Source organism: Lithobates pipiens, unplaced genomic scaffold (genome assembly GCF_037356315.1).
Source record: "Lithobates pipiens isolate NorthernLeopardFrog02 unplaced genomic scaffold, aLitPip1_a1.2 Scaffold_10, whole genome shotgun sequence".
Classification (NCBI taxonomy): Eukaryota; Metazoa; Chordata; class Amphibia; order Anura; family Ranidae; genus Lithobates; species Lithobates pipiens.
Window position 1 is genome coordinate 49477167 of NW_027507686.1, and position 18795 is coordinate 49495961.

Sequence of the window (18795 nt, forward strand, 5' to 3'; positions counted from 1 at the left end):
AGGTGGTCACACCCACTGCTACTCTGACCACTCCCAGCCCCCAGATCAAAACAGACAGGCCTAGCTTGCAACATAGGCCTACCTAAATTTGCCTGTGCTGAAATAACCTAGTAAAATAACCCTTACTAGCACCTACCTTCTGGTAGAGGGTGCTACAACAATATCAGCATTCAGCAATAACAATTATGAATCTAAATAAACGTCACTAATACACACTGTCACAAAAGATGGGAATATCCAAAGATTTACAATACAGTAGCGCCCTTCAAAGAAACAGGGATTCTTTAAGTTCTGCAGTAATGCATCAGAAATACATTTATGATTTAAACTATTGTTTAATATGTAAACAGGTAAAGCTTGGTTCACAGTAGTGCAAGTCTAAAGTCGTTTAATTTCAAGTGTGACTTATTACACTCTATGGCATTCAAGTCACAAGCAAGTCACGTTAAAGTAGTGCAGGAACCTTTTTTAAAGACGCTGCCCTTTTACATCACTCTCCCCCCCATAGTAGTGTCCCCTGCCCCTCTCACATCACCCCCCCCCCCCCACAGGAACATTCTCTGCTCTTTTCACATCAATCCCTCTTTACATTACACCCTCAACAGTACACTCCCTCCCCCTTCCAGAACACCCCCCTACACCCCCTTCCTCACAGCAGTGCTCTCTGCCCCTTTACATCACCCCCCTCCACACACACAATAGGGCTCACTGCCGCTTTACATGACCACACACACACAGTAGAGCTCACTACCCCTTTACATAACCCCCTCACACACACAGTAGAGATATCTGTCCCTTTACATGACCCCCCCAGTAGTCCTTTCTGCCCCTTCACATCAACCCCCCTCACCCACCCCCCCCCCCCAAAGTAGAGCTCTATGTATATACACATCAAGCATCCCCCCGCTCCCCCATCCATCAGTGCCTGGTCTTCTGCCCCTATTACTCCACTACCTGACAGGTACACACAGAACAGAGAGCCGGGGGCAGGAGAGATCGAGAGCAAGAAGCACAGTAGCACTGCATGGAGGGCAGGAGTGGGAGTTACTGAAGTTAGCTTTGCATATTAAAGAGCTGGTGATTGGTTGTTGGGACCACTGTGTCCTAGTAACCAATCACCTGCTAGTTATTCCACAAAGTTATCTAAGGAAGCTCCCACTCCTGCTCTCCATGCAGCTTCAGAGGCTGGGGGACAGAGCTAGCTCCTAAATGGTGGGACCATGGATCCGGATGGGACAAAGACTAGGTCTGAATACAGACCGTACGCATTACGCCATTTAGTAATGCCTGTTATAGGAGTTCACATTATCATCACACAGTGACAGGGGTCAGTAGAAAATATCACCAAGTGCTTGGGTCAGTGGTAAGTAATGCAGAGTACAGGGGCCAGCAGTAAGTTTCACAGAGTGCAGGGGTCAGCAGTAAGCAACAAACAATAAGAGTATGAGGTACTATATGTAGTCGCATGTCCTCCCCTCTGTCTGCCTCTCTTACAGATAGCTGCCTATTTATTACCCCATTCACCCAGTGTAACTGCCCACCCAGGTGTGCATTGTGCTGCAAGAGCAAGGCAGCATCTCCTGCTCCCTCTTCCTCATCTCCCACTTGTAAGACTGCACAAGCCAGGAAGGTGACATTGCCATGAAACCAGGACTCAGGAAGGTGATTTGAAGAATAGGGATGATTTAGGGGCTCTTCTTTTCAAGAGGCAAGCTTCAAAAATGAGAGACTGTCCCAAAAAACAAGGGGCGTCTGGTCACTCTATTTTGATGTACATTGTTTTTGTACTCTGGTGTGACTTCCACTTAAGAAAGAGTCATGATGGGTCCAAAACACTCTATTTGTTAACACAGAGCCCTGTTTATGTAATATTGTGCATCAGGAGACCTTTTCTATATGCATGCATGAAGAGAAAAAAGAATGTTAGGATTGCAAAGTTATGAGAATTCCCCAGTATAAGTTCTTTGATAAAGGCCTCTTGAACCCCCCCCCCCCCCCCCAGGGAAAGAGAGCCTTGACTGATGAGGGCATGGCCAGATGCTGGACAAAGGGGTGGATGGTGATAATTGGTGGCAACACTGGGGATGGGATGGGATGGGCCTGAGCTCAGGGAACGTGTGCCCCAGGGAATTCTGGGTCTTTCGATAGAAGTGGATGGAAGAGCTGCCCACCCTCCCTCCCATTTTTCCTTGGTTATGGTATGTCACAGCTAGCTGCGGTTTCTTGACCTTGCCACCATTTAAAGTTGCTATAATGGGCTATGCCATTGATGAAAAAACTGGAACTAGGCTGTCTGTCCAGCACTTATGGTAAAGACAGTCCCCACTTCCCCCTTTTGGTATTGAGTGCTCACAATACCACTGTGACTGGCACTGGTTAAATGTGTTCACATGTTATGTGTTGGAATTTAATAAAGCTGTGGCCTTGCCCTTTCCAACCTAATGGTTGTAAGTGTTTTATATAATGGGGTTAAAGGGCAAGGGTGGTGGGGGATTTGATACCATGGTGTTACATTCATTTGTACCTAGGCCCACTGCATCTCAGCAGTCATGATTGCTTTATGGATAAGTCCTGTAAATGTTGTAAGGGATGGAATATTTCAATAAAAGGAGGCCAATAAAAGGAGGTGTGCAAACTTTCCAGCTTGACTCATAAACTCGGATAATCATGTGACAGAGCACTAAAACACAACCATTGTGTAGCAAGGCAAATCAAAATGCAGAGCCTCTAAGGATGAGCTTCATGTTCAGGTTGACCATAAGTTTGACCCAAACCCATGCTCATCACCGAACTGGCAAACTAAATGACCAGATTTGGCCAGTTAATGCACACAAACCTCTGGCTCCTGCAGCTGGAAGTCATTCATTGGGTAGGGGTCTCACTAATGTCACAAAATGACAACTTCCCACTCAGGAATATCTGCCTCTCCTGTCATTGGTTGCTACAATGCAGGCGGCTGCCTGCAACAAAACAACCAATGACACTGTCCAGCTCCTTGTATCTTAGCAATCAATGATGCTTTACGAGCCGCAAACATCATTGGCTGCTAGAATGCAGGCGGCTGCCATCATCTTAGCAACCAACAATCCCACGGCCAGGCCAGCTTGTTTCAAATTGATAACAAACAAATCCTGGTGACACCATTGACTAAATATGGCTGGCGTTACTCTACGCAACCTCACCTTTTATATTTTACCAAAAAAATGGGTAATATATTGTGTTAGGCCGCGTACACACGCGCGGACTGTTTGCCCAACCTTGTTCGTCAAACAGTTTCGGCAAACAGTCCGCTCAAAATTTGCATGAGCGGACTTGCCCACACACGAGCGGACTGTTTCAGCAAACTGTTTGCCAAACAGTTCGCTCAACTTTTGAAATGAACGGACTCGCACACGTAAGGAGGAGGCAAATCCGCCCATTTCGAACGCGTGTACAGGTAGGCGGGGCCCGCGAAGGAGACGTCGCGGGCTCCGCCGCCTGGAATGGGCTTAAAGGGGAACCCCAACGCCGAAAAAAATCGGCGTGGGGGTTCCCCCAAAGTCCACACCAGACCCTTGTCCGAGCACGCTACCCGGCCGGCCAGGAAAGGGGGGCGAGCGAGCGCGCCCCCCCTCCTGAGCCGTACCAGGCCGCGTGCCCTCAACATGGGGGGTGCCTTGGGGAAGGGGGGGCCGCGCGGCCCCCCCACCCCAAAGCACCTTGTCCCCATGTTGATGAGGACAAGGGCATCTTCCCGACAACCCTGGCCGTTGGTTGTCGGGGTCTGCGGGCGGGGGGCTTATCGGAATCCGGGAGCCCCCTTTAAGAAGGGGCCCCCGGATACCGGCCCCCCACCCTATGTGAATGAGTATGGGGTACAATGTACCCCTACCCATTCACCTGTGAAATAAAGTACAAAAAAAAACACAACACAAGGAAAAAATATTTTATTGCACAGCTCCGGGGGTCTTCCGTCTTCGGGGGTCTTCTCGCCGGACTCCTCCGCTATGTGTGTGTAGCTCTTTTACTAGCGGAGGAGTCCGGCTTTCTTCCTCCCCGCCACCGGCCTCTTCTCCCGACTTCGGGGGTCTTGTCCCCCTCTTCTGTTCTTCTGCCGGGCCACCGCGCCTTCTTGTAGCTCTTTTGCAGGCGGTGGCCCGGTCTTCTGTCGCCGCTGCCTTCCGTTCTTCTGTCGCCGCCTTCGGTTCTTCTGCCGGGCCACCGCGCCTTCTTGTAGCTCTTTTACAGGCGGTGGCCCGGTCTTCTGACGCCGCTGTCGTCGCCGCCGCCTTCCGTTCTTGTTCTTCTTCTTGTTCTTCTTCTTCTTCTCCTGGAGATATTGACTCGACGAGCTCTCCGGCCGGAATGCCAGAGCCGCGCTGTGCGGTCACTTATATAGTGACAATGGGGCGGTGTCACATGGTATATGTCACATGGGTTGGTCACATGGGTTGATGTCACATGGGGACTATGACATCGTAAGGGGGCGGGGTCACCATGTGACCAACCCATGTGACATATACCATGTGACACCGCCCCATTGTCACTATATAAGTGGCAGCGGGGCGTGTCCTTGGCATTCCGGCCGGAGAGCTCGTCGAGTCAACATCTCCAGGAGAAGAAGAAGAACAAGAAGAACAAGAACGGAAGGCGGCGGCGACGACAGCGGCGACAGAAGACCGGGCCACCGCCTGTAAAAGAGCTACAAGAAGGCGCGGTGGCCCGGCAGAAGAACCGAAGGCGGCGACAGAAGAACGGAAGGCAGCGGCGACAGAAGACCGGGCCACCGCCTGCAAAAGAGCTACAAGAAGGCGCGGTGGCCCAGCAGAAGAACCGAAGAGGGGGACAAGACCCCCGAAGTCGGGAGAAGAGGCCGGCGGCGGGGAGGAAGAAAGCCGGACTCCTCCGCTAGTAAAAGAGCTACACACAGATAGCGGAGGAGTCCGGCGAGAAGACCCCCGAAGACGGAAGACCCACGAAGCTGTGCAATAAAATATTTTTTCCCTGTGTTGTGTTTTTTTTTGTACTTTATTTCACAGGTGAATGGGTAGGGGTACATTGTACCCCATACTCATTCACATAGGGTGGGGGGCCGGTATCCGGGGGCCCCCTTCTTAAAGGGGGCTCCCGGATTCCGATAAGCCCCCCGCCCGCAGACCCCGACAACCAACGGCCAGGGTTGTCGGGAAGATGCCCTTGTCCTCATCAACATGGGGACAAGGTGCTTTGGGGTGGGGGGCCGCGCGGCCCCCCCTTCCCCAAGGCACCCCCCCATGTTGAGGGCACGCGGCCTGGTACGGCTCAGGAGGGGGGGCGCGCTCGCTCGCCCCCCTTTCCTGGCCGGCCGGGTAGCGTGCTCGGACAAGGGTCTGGTGTGGACTTTGGGGGAACCCCCACGCCGATTTTTTTCGGCGTTGGGGTTCCCCTTTAAGCCCATTCCAGGCGGCGGAGCCCGCGACGTCTCCTTCGCGGGCCCCGCCTACCTGTACACGCGCTCGAAATGGGCGGACTTTCCGAGCGGGAACAGTCCGCTCATTTCGAAAGTACAGCGGACAGGCCCACACACGGGCGGACTGTTCGCTCAAACACAGTTTCAGCGGACAGTTTTTCGGAATTTCCGAAAGACTTTGTCCGTCCAACTGTCCGCTGAAACTGTCCGCTGAAAGCCCACACACGAGCGGACTGTCCGCCCAAACACTGTTCAGCGGACAAGGTTGGGCGAACAGTCCGCCCGTGTGTACGCGGCCTAAGTGTGCCCTAAAATTACCTTTACTGTATTTTAATGATTCATTTGACAAACAGTTGCACTCATATGCTATAACATTAAAAAAATATGTTTCTACCCCCCATTTTATTCTCCAGTGTGCCAATCAGAAAATATATAATGTGTAGGAGTTTTAACAAATCGTCAGGCCTTAAATGTGCATTTTAGCATATTGTAAAACAAAAATCAAAGTTGTCTCTGACAGGAAAGGGGTTAAAGTTGAAGTATGGGGTTTGGAAAAAAAACTTACATATTCATCTCTATGCCCCATACCAGCTCTAAGCCCAAGAACTGATTGATTACATGACTGATGATTACTCGACATTCTCTGAGCAGAGAGCAGTAAATGTCTGTCACTGCTTTCTGCTCTGCCCCTCCAGCACCCACTGGAGCACTGGGTTGGGGAGGGAAAGGGCACACTTTCAGCCACCTGCTGAGAGGCGGAGCCAGCTGTCAGTCGGGTAGTTGGGTGCATTCTGACAATATTGTCGGGATCCTTCCAGAGCCTTGCGTGGCTCTGCCACTACAACTGACTCTGGGTCACAGGAGAGCAAAAGTAAGTGCACTCCTGTGACTCACAAGTGAAGTATGACCAAAAAAACCTTTGGCCATACTCCTCTATTAAATACACTCATTGGCGACTTTATTGGGTAAACTTTGCTAATACTGAGTTGGACCCCCTTTCGCCTTCTGAACTGCCTTAAATCTTCGTGGCATAGATTCAACAAGGAGTTTGGACCATAGTGACATGATAGTGTAGACAGGTCCCAGGCCTCCTTTGATCTGAGAACCTCCAGGGCCAGGGATAGCTGACATCCTTCTGTATGTAGTGGGTTGTGAGGCATGGTGGGCGTAGGGTAGTTAAGTTATTGGGCCCCAGACACTTCTTGGATGCAAAAGAAAGTTTATTTCTCTTAATAAACCATTTCGGGGGAGAGAGGGTTAGGGCCAGGACATCCATAGGTAGTTGCAAGATTATTGGCTAACTCAGAGACTTCAATAGGAGGACAGCCATGCAAGGAAAGGCATCCAGCAAGATGCCACATCTGCATGTGTAGGAATGCTGTCTACTATGGCAACAGTCTTTCACAGTTCCTAACACAAGGCTTAACAGGTCCTTTACTTTCACTACAATTACACCTTGTAGTTCTTCAATACACTGATCTCCCGGCCTCTCACTAGATCCGCTGATTCACTGACACTGAATCCTTTGAGCTCCTCCAATCTTCTCAGTGTTATCTTCCTCAAGCGTCACCCCCGCTTCTCTGCTGGGTCCCTAACTTGGCACTCTAGATACCTCTCAAGCTTCACCCCACTCGCCTGCTCGGTCCCTGGCTTGGCACACAAGGCTGCTCTGCAAGTGTCACCTCCACTGGCTGGTTCCCTGGCTTGATATCCACTGAAGTTTCCCGATTCTTCACCGTCCCCGGTTGGTGAAAATTCTGCTCCGGTACTTGCTTCAGTTACTCACTGTGGTCCCTGGTAATAAAGCAGATAGTCTCTTAATGGCGACAGCTTCCCCTCTACCTCCGACCACGACAGGTTCTCCGGCCGGCAGAACCCTCACTTCTGGTTGGACTGCAAGCCGCAATCCCAACCCTGCGCTGCTCTCCTGCTTCTGGATAGGCCCTCAGACAGCTTAGCAGCCAGATGTGCCCAGGATAGGCCTCATCCGGGCCTAGCAGCCCCGGGGCAACACAACACACGTCCACCCAGACAACCATCCAGGTGGCACAGAACACAGATCATCTCACTCCACCCAAATATATAGGTTCTCCCTGCAGGCCAAGGGATTCAAGAAAACCCCTGCCCATTGGCTGAAATACCCCATATACCCATAACCTGACCTTGGGTTGCACTTCTCGTATCTAATACCACCAAGTACCCGGCCACCTAGTGGTAGAAGAGAAAAGTGCAACAAGGCCAAACTTAGGGAGAAATCAATAGATCTATAGCAATCAACCAGGATAACTACTGCCCTGCCTAAACTCCAGGGTACGATATCAGCATCACCCAGTTGCTGCAGATTTGCCGGTTGCACATCCATGATGCAAATCTCCCGTTCCACTTTCCTCCACATAACTGCCATTCACTGGATATTTTCTCTTTTTCAGACCATTCTCTGTAAACCCGAGAGATGGTTGTGTGTGAAAATCGCAGTAGATCAGCAGTTTTTGAAATACTCAGACCAGCCCATCTGGCACCAACAACCAGGACACGTTCAAAGTCACTTAAAGTGGGAGTCCGCCGTTTTTTTTTTAAAGCCAGCAGCTACAAATACTGCAGCTGCTGACTTTTAAAATAATGACACTTACCCGCCCAGCGCGCCCGCGATGTCGGCACCCGAAGCCGATCTCTCAATCGTCTCTCGGGTGTTGCCGCCGCCATCTTGAGTATGGGAATCACTAAGTGGAGCCTTTCGGCTTCATTTCCCGGTTCCCTACTGCGCATGCACGAGTCGCGCTGCGCAATAAGGATGGTCCCCGCTGTTTCTGGGATCCGTGTGTTTCCCAGCAGGCAGCGGGGGACCTTCGGAAAGGGGCGTACCTTCTGCAGAATCTACGCCGGAAGTGGGTGCAGATACCTGTACTGTACAAGTACCTGCACCCCCTTCCCCCCTGAAAGGTGCCAATTGTGGCGCCGGGGGGAGGGGGGGGCTCCAATGAGCGGAAGGTCCACTTTAGGGTGGACCTCCGCTTTAAAGCAGAGTTCCACTCATCTCTCCAAAGATCAAAAGTCAGCAGCTACACATACTGTAGCTGCTGACTTTTAATATTAGGACACTTACCTGTCCTGGAGTCTAGCGATGTCGGCACCCCAGCCGATGTTTCTATTGGCTGTTGGGTTCTGCCGCCATCATTGCCGTTAAGGGAACCCGGCAGTGAAGCCTTACGGCTTCACAGCCGGGTCCCTATTGTACATGCGCAAAGTGTGCTGCACTCCTTTATTGGTCCTGCAGCAGAGGAAGGAGGGGGGGGGGGGCTGGACTTCTGATGTACCTCGCCTTGGCGAAGGTCCGATGGAAGTGGGACAAGCATACCTCCCAACATTTTGAGATGGGAATGAGGGACACCTACTAGCAAATGTATGTAGGCATAGGGCACCCCCCTGCCACACTCCTTAAATGAGAATTAACCCCCAAAAAAAAGGTTATTTAAATCCACAAGTGCTTTTTTTTACCACTACTATTCCTTTATAGTGGCTTTTAAAATATACAAATGCAGCAATAATTTAGAAATTGGATGAAAGGTTTAGCACTGGGAAACACTTTTTGAAAAATATAAAGTGCATTTTATATACAACTATATAGATCAGACCAAAATGAGGGACAAATGAGGAGGAAGGAGGGACGTTGCTCCAAATCAGGGACAGTCCCTCCAAACCAGGGACAATTGGGAGAAGGAAGGAAGGAAGCAGAATAGCAAAAGTTCCACCATGTCTAGATGCTTAAATGCGTTGCTGCTGTGTGAATGGCCAGTTAGCAATTTGTGTTACCAAGCAACTGAACGGGTGTATCCAATAAAGTGGCCGGTGAGTGCAAATCTGCTTTTTGTGCACCAAATAACTTTGCAAACCCAGATTTTATCTTGTAAATATAGCAGTGACATCTTTACCGTGATGTAAATAGCCTTTGCAGAAAGCAGAGCTGTAGGAGGGGTCCAACAGGCTCCACCCACTACAGGCTGGGGGCGGAGACCAGACCAGTCACCTTGCACAAGGAGAGAGATCAGCAATGATCGGTCTTTCTAAGGCTCTGCACAGAAGTGAAGGAGTTTTTTCATGTTCGATTTCTTCACAGAGGTAGAATAAATACACAAAGCACGCCAAGTCTGGTAGGAAAACACATGGCTCCTGTATTTAGACAATATATGTCTAGCCCACAGCTTTATTAATAGACTATTACCTTGAATTATTTATACCTGACCACCAGCAATTCTATGCTGGAGAGCTGTACATTGCCCTTTGCTTCACTCATTGGCCATGTTCTACTATAAACAACGTGCTGAATGCGTCACTGCGCCCCGCCATAGGGATGTACCACTGCACCCTGCAATACTACACGACGGCCAGCAGAGGCAGCAAACAACCTGTAAAAACAAGAAGACTTAACACGTGATCGACGGTGATGTCAAAACCACGCCTCCTCCTCCTCCGTGGCGTAAGTTCCGGGGTTTCCATAGAGACCGGGGACGCGTCTGTTTGTTGTGTGTTCCTGGTGTGCTCGGCGGCTGCAGCAACATGGTGAGTGTGATCTCCCCGGGGAGCCGGCTGAGCGGTGTGTGCATGGAGCTGGGGGAGGCTGTGATTATAGTCACACGATGGCTGGGTGTGTGTAATGGGGGAGCCGGCTCTGATCTCCCCCCTCTCCTTCTTATGGCTGATCGATGCTGCAGAATTCCAGGGACGGTCTCAGGATTATTCCTGACCACCTTTTGTCCTTAAATGTGCCAGGATCACATAGTGACCCGTCTGTACCATGGACTGACCATCTCTGTGTATGTGATCATCACCACTCTCATCATCTGTTACCCTCTATTCATTTATTACAGCGGAACTACACCTTCCTGTCCTTTACAGCCAAGGAAGCTGCCATCTTGGCCTTTGATCAGCGGCAGGGTCGGTTCTACCAATAGGCAGCCGCCTAGGGCACACGGACACTTTTGTTCTTACTCCCTTCTCTCTGCAGCAAGTAGCTTATATCTCAGCATCAGCAGGCAACCGCCACTCCGTTCGCACATAGTGTCAGAGGCGCAGCGGCGGAGGAGGACTGTGTCTGTGTCCCGACTCCCGAATGAATGGAAGCAAACATTCATTGATGGGCACTGGTAGGCTGCATGTGATGGGTGCCGGTAAAGCTGCATGTGATGGGTGCCGGTGAGGCTGTATGTGATGGGCGCTTTGTTAAAAAGGATGGGGTATACATGGGCAGGAAAAAGGGGGTCGGCGAAATTAGATTTCACCTAGGGTGTCAAAAGTCCTTGCACCAGCCCTGATCAGCAGTTGCCATGGTGCTGACCTCTCTGGAGTGCCCATCTGTTTGTGTGTAATAAACAGAACTTCCATCATCTGTTATCCCCCATTCATTTGTTAAAGAGGAACTAAACTCTCCTTTTTTACAGCCAAGAAAGCTGCCATGGTAGCCTCTGTTTGTTTGATCTGCGGTTGCCATGGTGCTGCACATGTGATCAGCCATTTGATGGCTTGACAATTCAATTGAGATCTCAAACAACTGTGACAGCTGTCATTCATGGCATGGATTGGATATAACTGTTTGTGGAAGCAGTTTAAAATTAATAGGTTTAGTTCTGCTTTTATGTGGAACTAAACCCATCAATTTAATGGTTTCCCAAAACAGTTACATTCCAGGCATGCCGTGAATGATAACTGTCACAGTTGTTTGAGATCTGAACTGTCAAGTCATCAAATGGCTGAGCACATGTGCAGAACCACGTTTACTATATGTACACTTACCTGTCCAGTTAGCCCACGATGTTGGCACCCCAGCCGATCTTCAGATCGACTATCGGATGCAGCCGCCGCCATTCAAGGTAAGGGGACCCGGTAGTGACACCGGAGGGGGGGGGGGGAAGCAGTTAAAGCGGTTCTTCACCCTAAAGGGGAAGTTCCGCTAGTATTATCCCTCCCCCCCTCCGGTGCCACAATCGGCACCTTTCGGGGGGAGGGGGTGCAGTTACCTGGATAATCCAGGTAACTGCACCCACTTCCGGCCAGACCGCCGCATGGCTCCGCCCACCGCCGCATGGCTCCGCCCCCCCCCCCCCCCCGTTGTGTTCTGGGAAACACACAGTTCCCAGAGACACAGCGGGGAACCAGCGCAGCGCGACTCGCGCATGCGCAGTAGGGAACCGGGCAGTGAAGCCCTCTTGCTTCACTTCCCGATTCCCTGACAGAGGCTGGCGGCGGTGGCTGCAGCGAGACGAGCGATCGCTCGTCATCTGCCGCCGACATCGCTGGAACCTGGGACAGGTAAGTGTGATATTATTAAAAGTCAGCAGCTGCAATATTAGTAGCTGCTGGCTTTTAATATTTTTTTTTTTTGTGCAGCTCCTCTTTAAGCGGAAGTTCCACTTTTAGGTGGAACTTTACTTTAATAAATAGGTGGGAGATAATAGATGATGGAAGTTCTGCTGATCACTGTCCGTCCCTTTCGTCCCTGTTCCCCTTTTCAGGGATGAAACGGGGCTGAATTTATGCCTGAAATGGAGCCAAAGACGCATAGCAATATAATGCGCTCCCCAGCTGCAGTGGAGATATGTGAACCGATGTTCTGCCAAAAACTGTCCCCCCCCCCCATGGGATAGTGTCCACCCCATACTGCGCAGGTGCAGCGCCTGTGCAGTACGGAGGACAAGGAGTCTCCGAAGATTAACGGCGCTTGCGCACTTGCTAGTACCTTCTGCCCTGAGTCCAGGTTTAAGCCCCACCATGCAAGTGGACATAAGGTAGCACTTAGTAACAGGACCCCTCGTGGGCTCGCCACGCTTCGGGCATGGCCTTGCTTCACTCTGCAATTTTTTATTTTAACTCTATGTCCACTTGGAGGGTGGGGCTTGAACCTGGACTCAGTGCGCAGGCGCCGTTCATCTTCGGAGACCTTCGGCATCTCCTTGTCCTCCGTACTGCGCAATCGCAGTACAGGGCGGACACTATCCGATGGGGGAGAGTATTCGACACAACGCCGGCTCCATAGGAAGCCATTCACATTCTCCTGCTATGCGAATAGGTGTGAACCCGGCCTAAAAAAATAAATAAATAAACTGAACATTTCATCACAATTGTTGCAAATACTCGATTGTAAACATTTCTATATTTTCATTTACAGTCTGAGGTTGAAGAAACGTTGAAGAGGATTCAGGCTCAGAAAGGAGTCGTTGGAACTATAGTAGTGAATTCTGAAGGTATGGGCGTTTAACCACTTTCAGACCGGACCAATTTGCTGGTCAAAGACCAGACCACTTTTTGCGATTCGGCACTGCGTCGCTTTAACTGACAATTGCGCGGTCGTGCGACGTGGCTCCCAAACAAAATTAACGTCCTTTTTTTCCCACAAATAGAGCTTTCTTTTGGTGGTATTTGATCACCCCTGCGGTTTTTATTTTTTGCGCTATAAACAAAAATAGAGCGATAATTTTGAAAAAAACGCATTATTTTTTACTTTTTGTAATAATAAATATCCCCCAAAAATATATAAAAAAACATTTTTTTCCCTCAGTTTAGGCCGATACGTATTCTTCTACATATTTTTGGTAAAAAAAATCGCAATAAGCGATTATTGATTGGTTTGCGCAAAAGTTATAGCGTTTACAAAATAGGGATAGTTTTATAGCTTTTTTATTATTATTTTTTTTACTAGTAATGGCGGCGATCTGCGATTTTTATTGTGACTGCGACATTGTGGGGGACCCATCGGACATTTTTGACACATTTTTGGGACCATTGTCATTTATACAGTAATCACTGCTATATAAATGCAGTGATTCCTGTGTAAATGACACTGGCAGTGAAAGGGTTAACCAGTGGGTGGCAGTGTAGGGGTTAAGTGTTCCTAGGGGTGTGTTACTAACTGTGGGGGGGTTGGGCTTTCATTTAGTGTACACTGATCTCTGCTCCAATCACATGGAGCAGAGATCAGCGTCACTAGTTGCTAGGCAGAATGGAAAAATGTTGTTTATACAGCATTTCCTCCATTCGGCCGCTCCGTGAGACGATCGCGGGGATGCCCGCGGCGATCGAGTCCGCGGGTCCCGTGACCGGACTCACGGGGGACCCGACCAGCGCGGGAGCGCGCCGCCGGCGGCGCGCTCCCGATGGCACGGCGGCAACAAATATTGGACGTACATGTACGCCAATATGCCTGCCCGTGCCATTCTGTCGACGTACATCGTCGTGCGCTGGTCGGGAAGTGGTTAAAGGGGAACACCGGTGAAACTGTTAAATTCATCGTTTTCTCACACCTCTGCTGCACTACATAATCAGAGACTAGAAGAAATGTGTGGGATCTCTTAACCACTTTGCCTCTCACAGCTGTTCAGCCCTATAGACCAGAGCAATTTTTACATTTCTGCTATGGACCTGTTTATATGCAATAACTTTGTCATTACTAAAGATTCCATGGTAATGCATACAGTGGTTAAAATAAGTATTGAACAGGTCACCATTCTTCTAGGTAAAACTATTTCTAAGGCCGCGTACACACGCGCGGACTGTTTGCCCAACCTTGTTCGTCAAACAGTTTCGGCAAACAGTCCGCTCAAAATTTGCATGAGCGGACTTGCCCACACACGAGCGGACTGTTTGACGAACAAGGTTGGGCAAACAGTTCGCTCAACTTTTGAAATGAACGGACTCGCCCACGTAAGGAGGAGGCAAATCCGCCCATTTCGAGCGCATGTACAGGTAGGCGGGGCCCGCGAAGGATACTTCGCGGGCTCCGCCGCCTGGAATGGGCTTAAAGGGGAACCCCAACGCCGAAAAAAATCGGCGTGGGGGTTCCCCCAAAGTCCACACCAGACCCTTGTCCGAGCACGCTACCCGGCCGGCCAGGAAAGGGGGGCGAGCGAGCGCGCCCCCCCTCCTGAGCCGTACCAGGCCGCGTGCCCTCAACATGGGGGGGTGCCTTGGGGAAGGGGGGGCCGCGCGGCCCCCCCACCCCAAAGCACCTTGTCCCCATGTTGATGAGGACAAGGGCCTCTTCCCGACAACCCTGGCCGTTGGTTGTCGGGGTCTGCGGGCGGGGGGCTTATCGGAATCCGGGAGCCCCCTTTAAGAAGGGGGCCCCCGGATACCGGCCCCCCACCCTATGTGAATGAGTATGGGGTACAATGTACCCCTACCCATTCACCTGTGAAATAAAGTACAAAAAAAAACACAACACAGGGAAAAAATATTTTATTGCACAGCTCCGGGGGTCTTCCGTCTTCGGGGGTCTTCTCGCCGGACTCCTCCGCTATGTGTGTGTAGCTCTTTTACTAGCGGAGGAGTCCGGCTTTCTTCCTCCCCGCCGCCGGCCTCTTCTCCCGACTTCGGGGGTCTTGTCCCCCTCTTCGGTTCTTCTGCCGGGCCACCGCGCCTTGTCCGGTGGCCCGGTCTTCTGTCGCCGTCTTCCGTTCTTCTGTCGCCGCCTTCGGTTCTTCTGCCGGGCCACCGCGCCTTCTTGTAGCTCTTTTACAGGCGGTGGCCCGGTCTTCTGTCGCCGCTGTCGTTGTCGCCGCCGCCGCCGCCTTCCGTTCTTGTTCTTCTTCTTGTTCTTCTTCTTCTTCTCCTGGAGATGTTGACTCGACGAGCTCTCCGGCCGGAATGCCAGGGACACGCTCCGCTGCCACTTATATAGTGACAATGGGGCGGTGTCACATGGTATATGTCACATGGGTTGGTCACATGGGTTGATGTCACATGGGGACTATGACATCGTAAGGGGGCGGGGTCACCATGTGACCAACCCATGTGACATATACCATGTGACACCGCCCCATTGTCACTATATAAGTGACCGCACAGCGCGGCTCTGGCATTCCGGCCGGAGAGCTCGTCGAGTCAACATCTCCAGGAGAAGAAGAAGAAGAACAAGAAGAAGAACAAGAACGGAAGGCGGCGGCGACGACGACAGCGGCGACAGAAGACCGGGCCACCGCCTGTAAAAGAGCTACAAGAAGGCGCGGTGGCCCGGCAGAAGAACCGAAGGCGGCGACAGAAGAACGGAAGACGGCGACAGAAGACCGGGCCACCGGACCAGGCGCGGTGGCCCGGCAGAAGAACCGAAGAGGGGGACAAGACCCCCGAAGTCGGGAGAAGAGGCCGGCGGCGGGGAGGAAGAAAGCCGGACTCCTCCGCTAGCAAAAGAGCTACACACACATAGCGGAGGAGTCCGGCGAGAAGACCCCCGAAGACGGAAGACCCCCGGAGCTGTGCAATAAAATACTTTTTCCATGTGTTGTGTTTTTTTTTGTACTTTATTTCACAGGTGAATGGGTAGGGGTACATTGTACCCCATACTCATTCACATAGGGTGGGGGGCCGGTATCCGGGGGCCCCCTTCTTAAAGGGGGCTCCCGGATTCCGATAAGCCCCCCGCCCGCAGACCCCGACAACCAACGGCCAGGGTTGTCGGGAAGAGGCCCTTGTCCTCATCAACATGGGGACAAGGTGCTTTGGGGTGGGGGGGCCGCGCGGCCCCCCCCTTCCCCAAGGCACCCCCCATGTTGAGGGCACGCGGCCTGGTACGGCTCAGGAGGGGGGGCGCGCTCGCTCGCCCCCCTTTCCTGGCCGGCCGGGTAGCGTGCTCGGACAAGGGTCTGGTGTGGACTTGGGGGGAACCCCCACGCCGATTTTTTTCGGCGTTGGGGTTCCCCTTTAAGCCCATTCCAGGCGGCGGAGCCCGCGACGTCTCCTTCGCGGGCCCCGCCTACCTGTACACGCGCTCGAAATGGGCGGACTTTCCGAGCGGGAACAGTCCGCTCATTTCGAAAGTACAGCGGACAGGCCCACACACGGGCGGACTGTTCGCTCAAACACAGTTTCAGCGGACAGTTTTTCGGAATTTCCGAAAGACTTTGTCCGTCCAACTGTCCGCTGAAACTGTCCGCTGAAAGCCCACACACGAGCGGACTGTCCGCCCAAACACTGTTCAGCGGACAAGGTTGGGCGAACAGTCCGCCCGTGTGTACGCGGCCTAAAGGTGCTACCGACATGAATTTTTCACCACATGTCGGTAAGAACCCATGCAATCCATACATACATCCAAGCAATACAAATAAGTTCAGAAATTAAGTTATGTGTAATAAAATAGAATGATACAAGGAAAAAGTATTGAACACACTAATTGAAATGTATTTAATACTTACAAAATCCTTTGTTGGTAATGACAGCTTCAAGACGCCTCCTGTATGGAGAAACTAGTCGCATGCGTTGCTCAGGTGTGATTTTTTTTTTTTATTTTTTTTTTTTTTTTTGGCCATTCTTCCACACAAACAGTCTTCAAACCTTGAAGATTCTGTGGGCCTCTTATATGAACTTTTTTGACCTTTTAGTTCTTTCCATAGATTTTCTATTGGGTGATTGGCTGGGCCATTCTAGGAGCTTTATCTTCTTTCGTTGAAGCCATTTGAGAGTTTCCTTGGCTTTGTGTTTGGGATCATTGACCTACTGAAATGTCCACCCTCGTTTTTATCTTCATCATGCTGGTAGATGGCAGCAGATTTTTAGCAATGTCTTGGTACATTTAGAAACGAGAGGGGGGAAGGGGACTGAGGGAATGTTGGGACCACCAGAACCAAATTAATCAATTGGTATGATTTAGTTAATGGTGCACATGAATGCATGTTGGATGACGTCAGTTATAGACGAAATGTGCATAGGGAGGTTGACGCACTGACGTCATCATGACCCGTTTGTGAGTGGGTGTATGCTAGCCGGAGATATAGAGAGAGATATATATATATAATTTTTTTTTTTTTTTTTTTTTTTTATGGATGCTTGTTCTCGCAGGATACACGTTAAAGTGTAATTTTAAGTTTACAGATTCACACAGTGGTTGGCCTCTTTCCATTTCCATGAGTCTGTAATTGATGTATGCTTCATACGCCTGCTGTGTCCCCGGGTTTACCATTTATTATCTGGCCATGGAGAGGTGACGCCGCGGAGTTCAAATTCCGGATGGTTATTTATCATACAGGCTGTATTAAGCGTGACATCTATATGGTGGTGGATCACGTGTTCATGGTGTTTGCATATTCAGGATTTCCATTCACTTCTTGTTTCTTGGACTTTATTGGATCACATAATGATTGCATGGACTTTTTTTTATCACATATTAATACACATTATATATGGGTATCAGGTGATTCGTACATTTATATATGTAATTTTTAGCGCCGTTTTTTTCGTATTTTATTTCTTTTTTTTGTGTATATCTCACAAAGTTGAGCTGCTGCTGGTTAGGGTTCACTGTGGTAGTGCAGTATTATTTTTATTTTTTCTATTTGTGTGTGTGTGTGTGTGTGTGTGTGTGTGTGTGTGTGTGTGTGTGCGTGATCGGATCGTGTTGTCGGAAAATCCAATCGTGTGTGGGCTCCATCTGACTTTTTCAGTCAGAATTTCCGACGCACAAAGTTTGAGAGCAGGAGCCTAAATTTTCCGACAACAAAATCCGATTGTTTAAATTCTGAACGTAGACAATTCCGACAGACAAAGTTCAACGCATTCTCAGAATAAATTACGAGACGAAAGCTATTGGCTACTGGCCCGTTTATAGTCCTGACGTACGCGTTGTACGTCATCTCATTAGGAACGATCAGATTTTCCGACAACTTTGTCCGACCGTGTGTATACATGACAAATCTGGCACAAAATCCGTCTGAAAAAATCAGATGGATTTTGTTGTCGGATTGTCCGACTGTGTGTACAAGGCAGAAGTCTGTAATGAAATATACATGTCAAATAGTATAGTACAGGGATCCTCAAACTACGGCCCTCCAGCTGTTGTGAAACTACACATCCCATGAGGCATTGTAAAACTCTGACATTCACAGACATGACTAGGCATGATGGGAATTGTAGTTCCTGAACAACTGGAGGGCCATAGTTTGAAGACCCATGGTATAGTAATTTAAAATAACAGGGGAGTCCTAGGTGGCCGAGGCACTTGTACACATCGCTGAATCGAGATGGGGCTCAGGTAAGTATTAGAGGGGCTGCTGCACACAGAAGTTTTTTTTTTTTTTTATCTTAATGCATAAAATACATTAAGATATAACCTTCTGCCTTTAGAACCACTTTAATGTTATCAATGCGGCAGTTGTGCATCAGTCAGTCAGCAGCCAAAGTTGCATCCAAGTCGCAATGAAAATGGCATGACTTTGGAGTCACACAAGTGTTAATCGAGTCTTAAGAATTGGAAAGCTGAGTGATAATTGTTATAATTGCTCCAGATGATGGTTATCTGGCCTCTCTAGTAGAGCTGCATAATTCTGGCCAAAATGAGAAGCACAATTTTTTTGCTTAGAATAAAAACATTATACAAACAAAAATTGGGC

The 18795-nt window shown here is 50.0% G+C and overlaps 1 protein-coding gene across 1 annotated transcript in view; it reads left to right on the top strand.

Annotated features, from left to right (window-relative positions):
* The first annotated feature begins 9877 nt into the window (after positions 1-9877).
* Positions 9878-18795, top strand: part of DYNLRB2 (dynein light chain roadblock-type 2) — a 21613-nt gene continuing 12695 nt past the window's right edge. The window contains exons 1-2 of the mRNA XM_077454551.1: positions 9878-9985; positions 12588-12663. Coding sequence (XP_077310677.1) covers positions 9983-9985; positions 12588-12663 — 79 coding nt within the window. The 5' untranslated portion in view covers positions 9878-9982. The remainder of the gene's footprint in view (positions 9986-12587; positions 12664-18795) is intronic.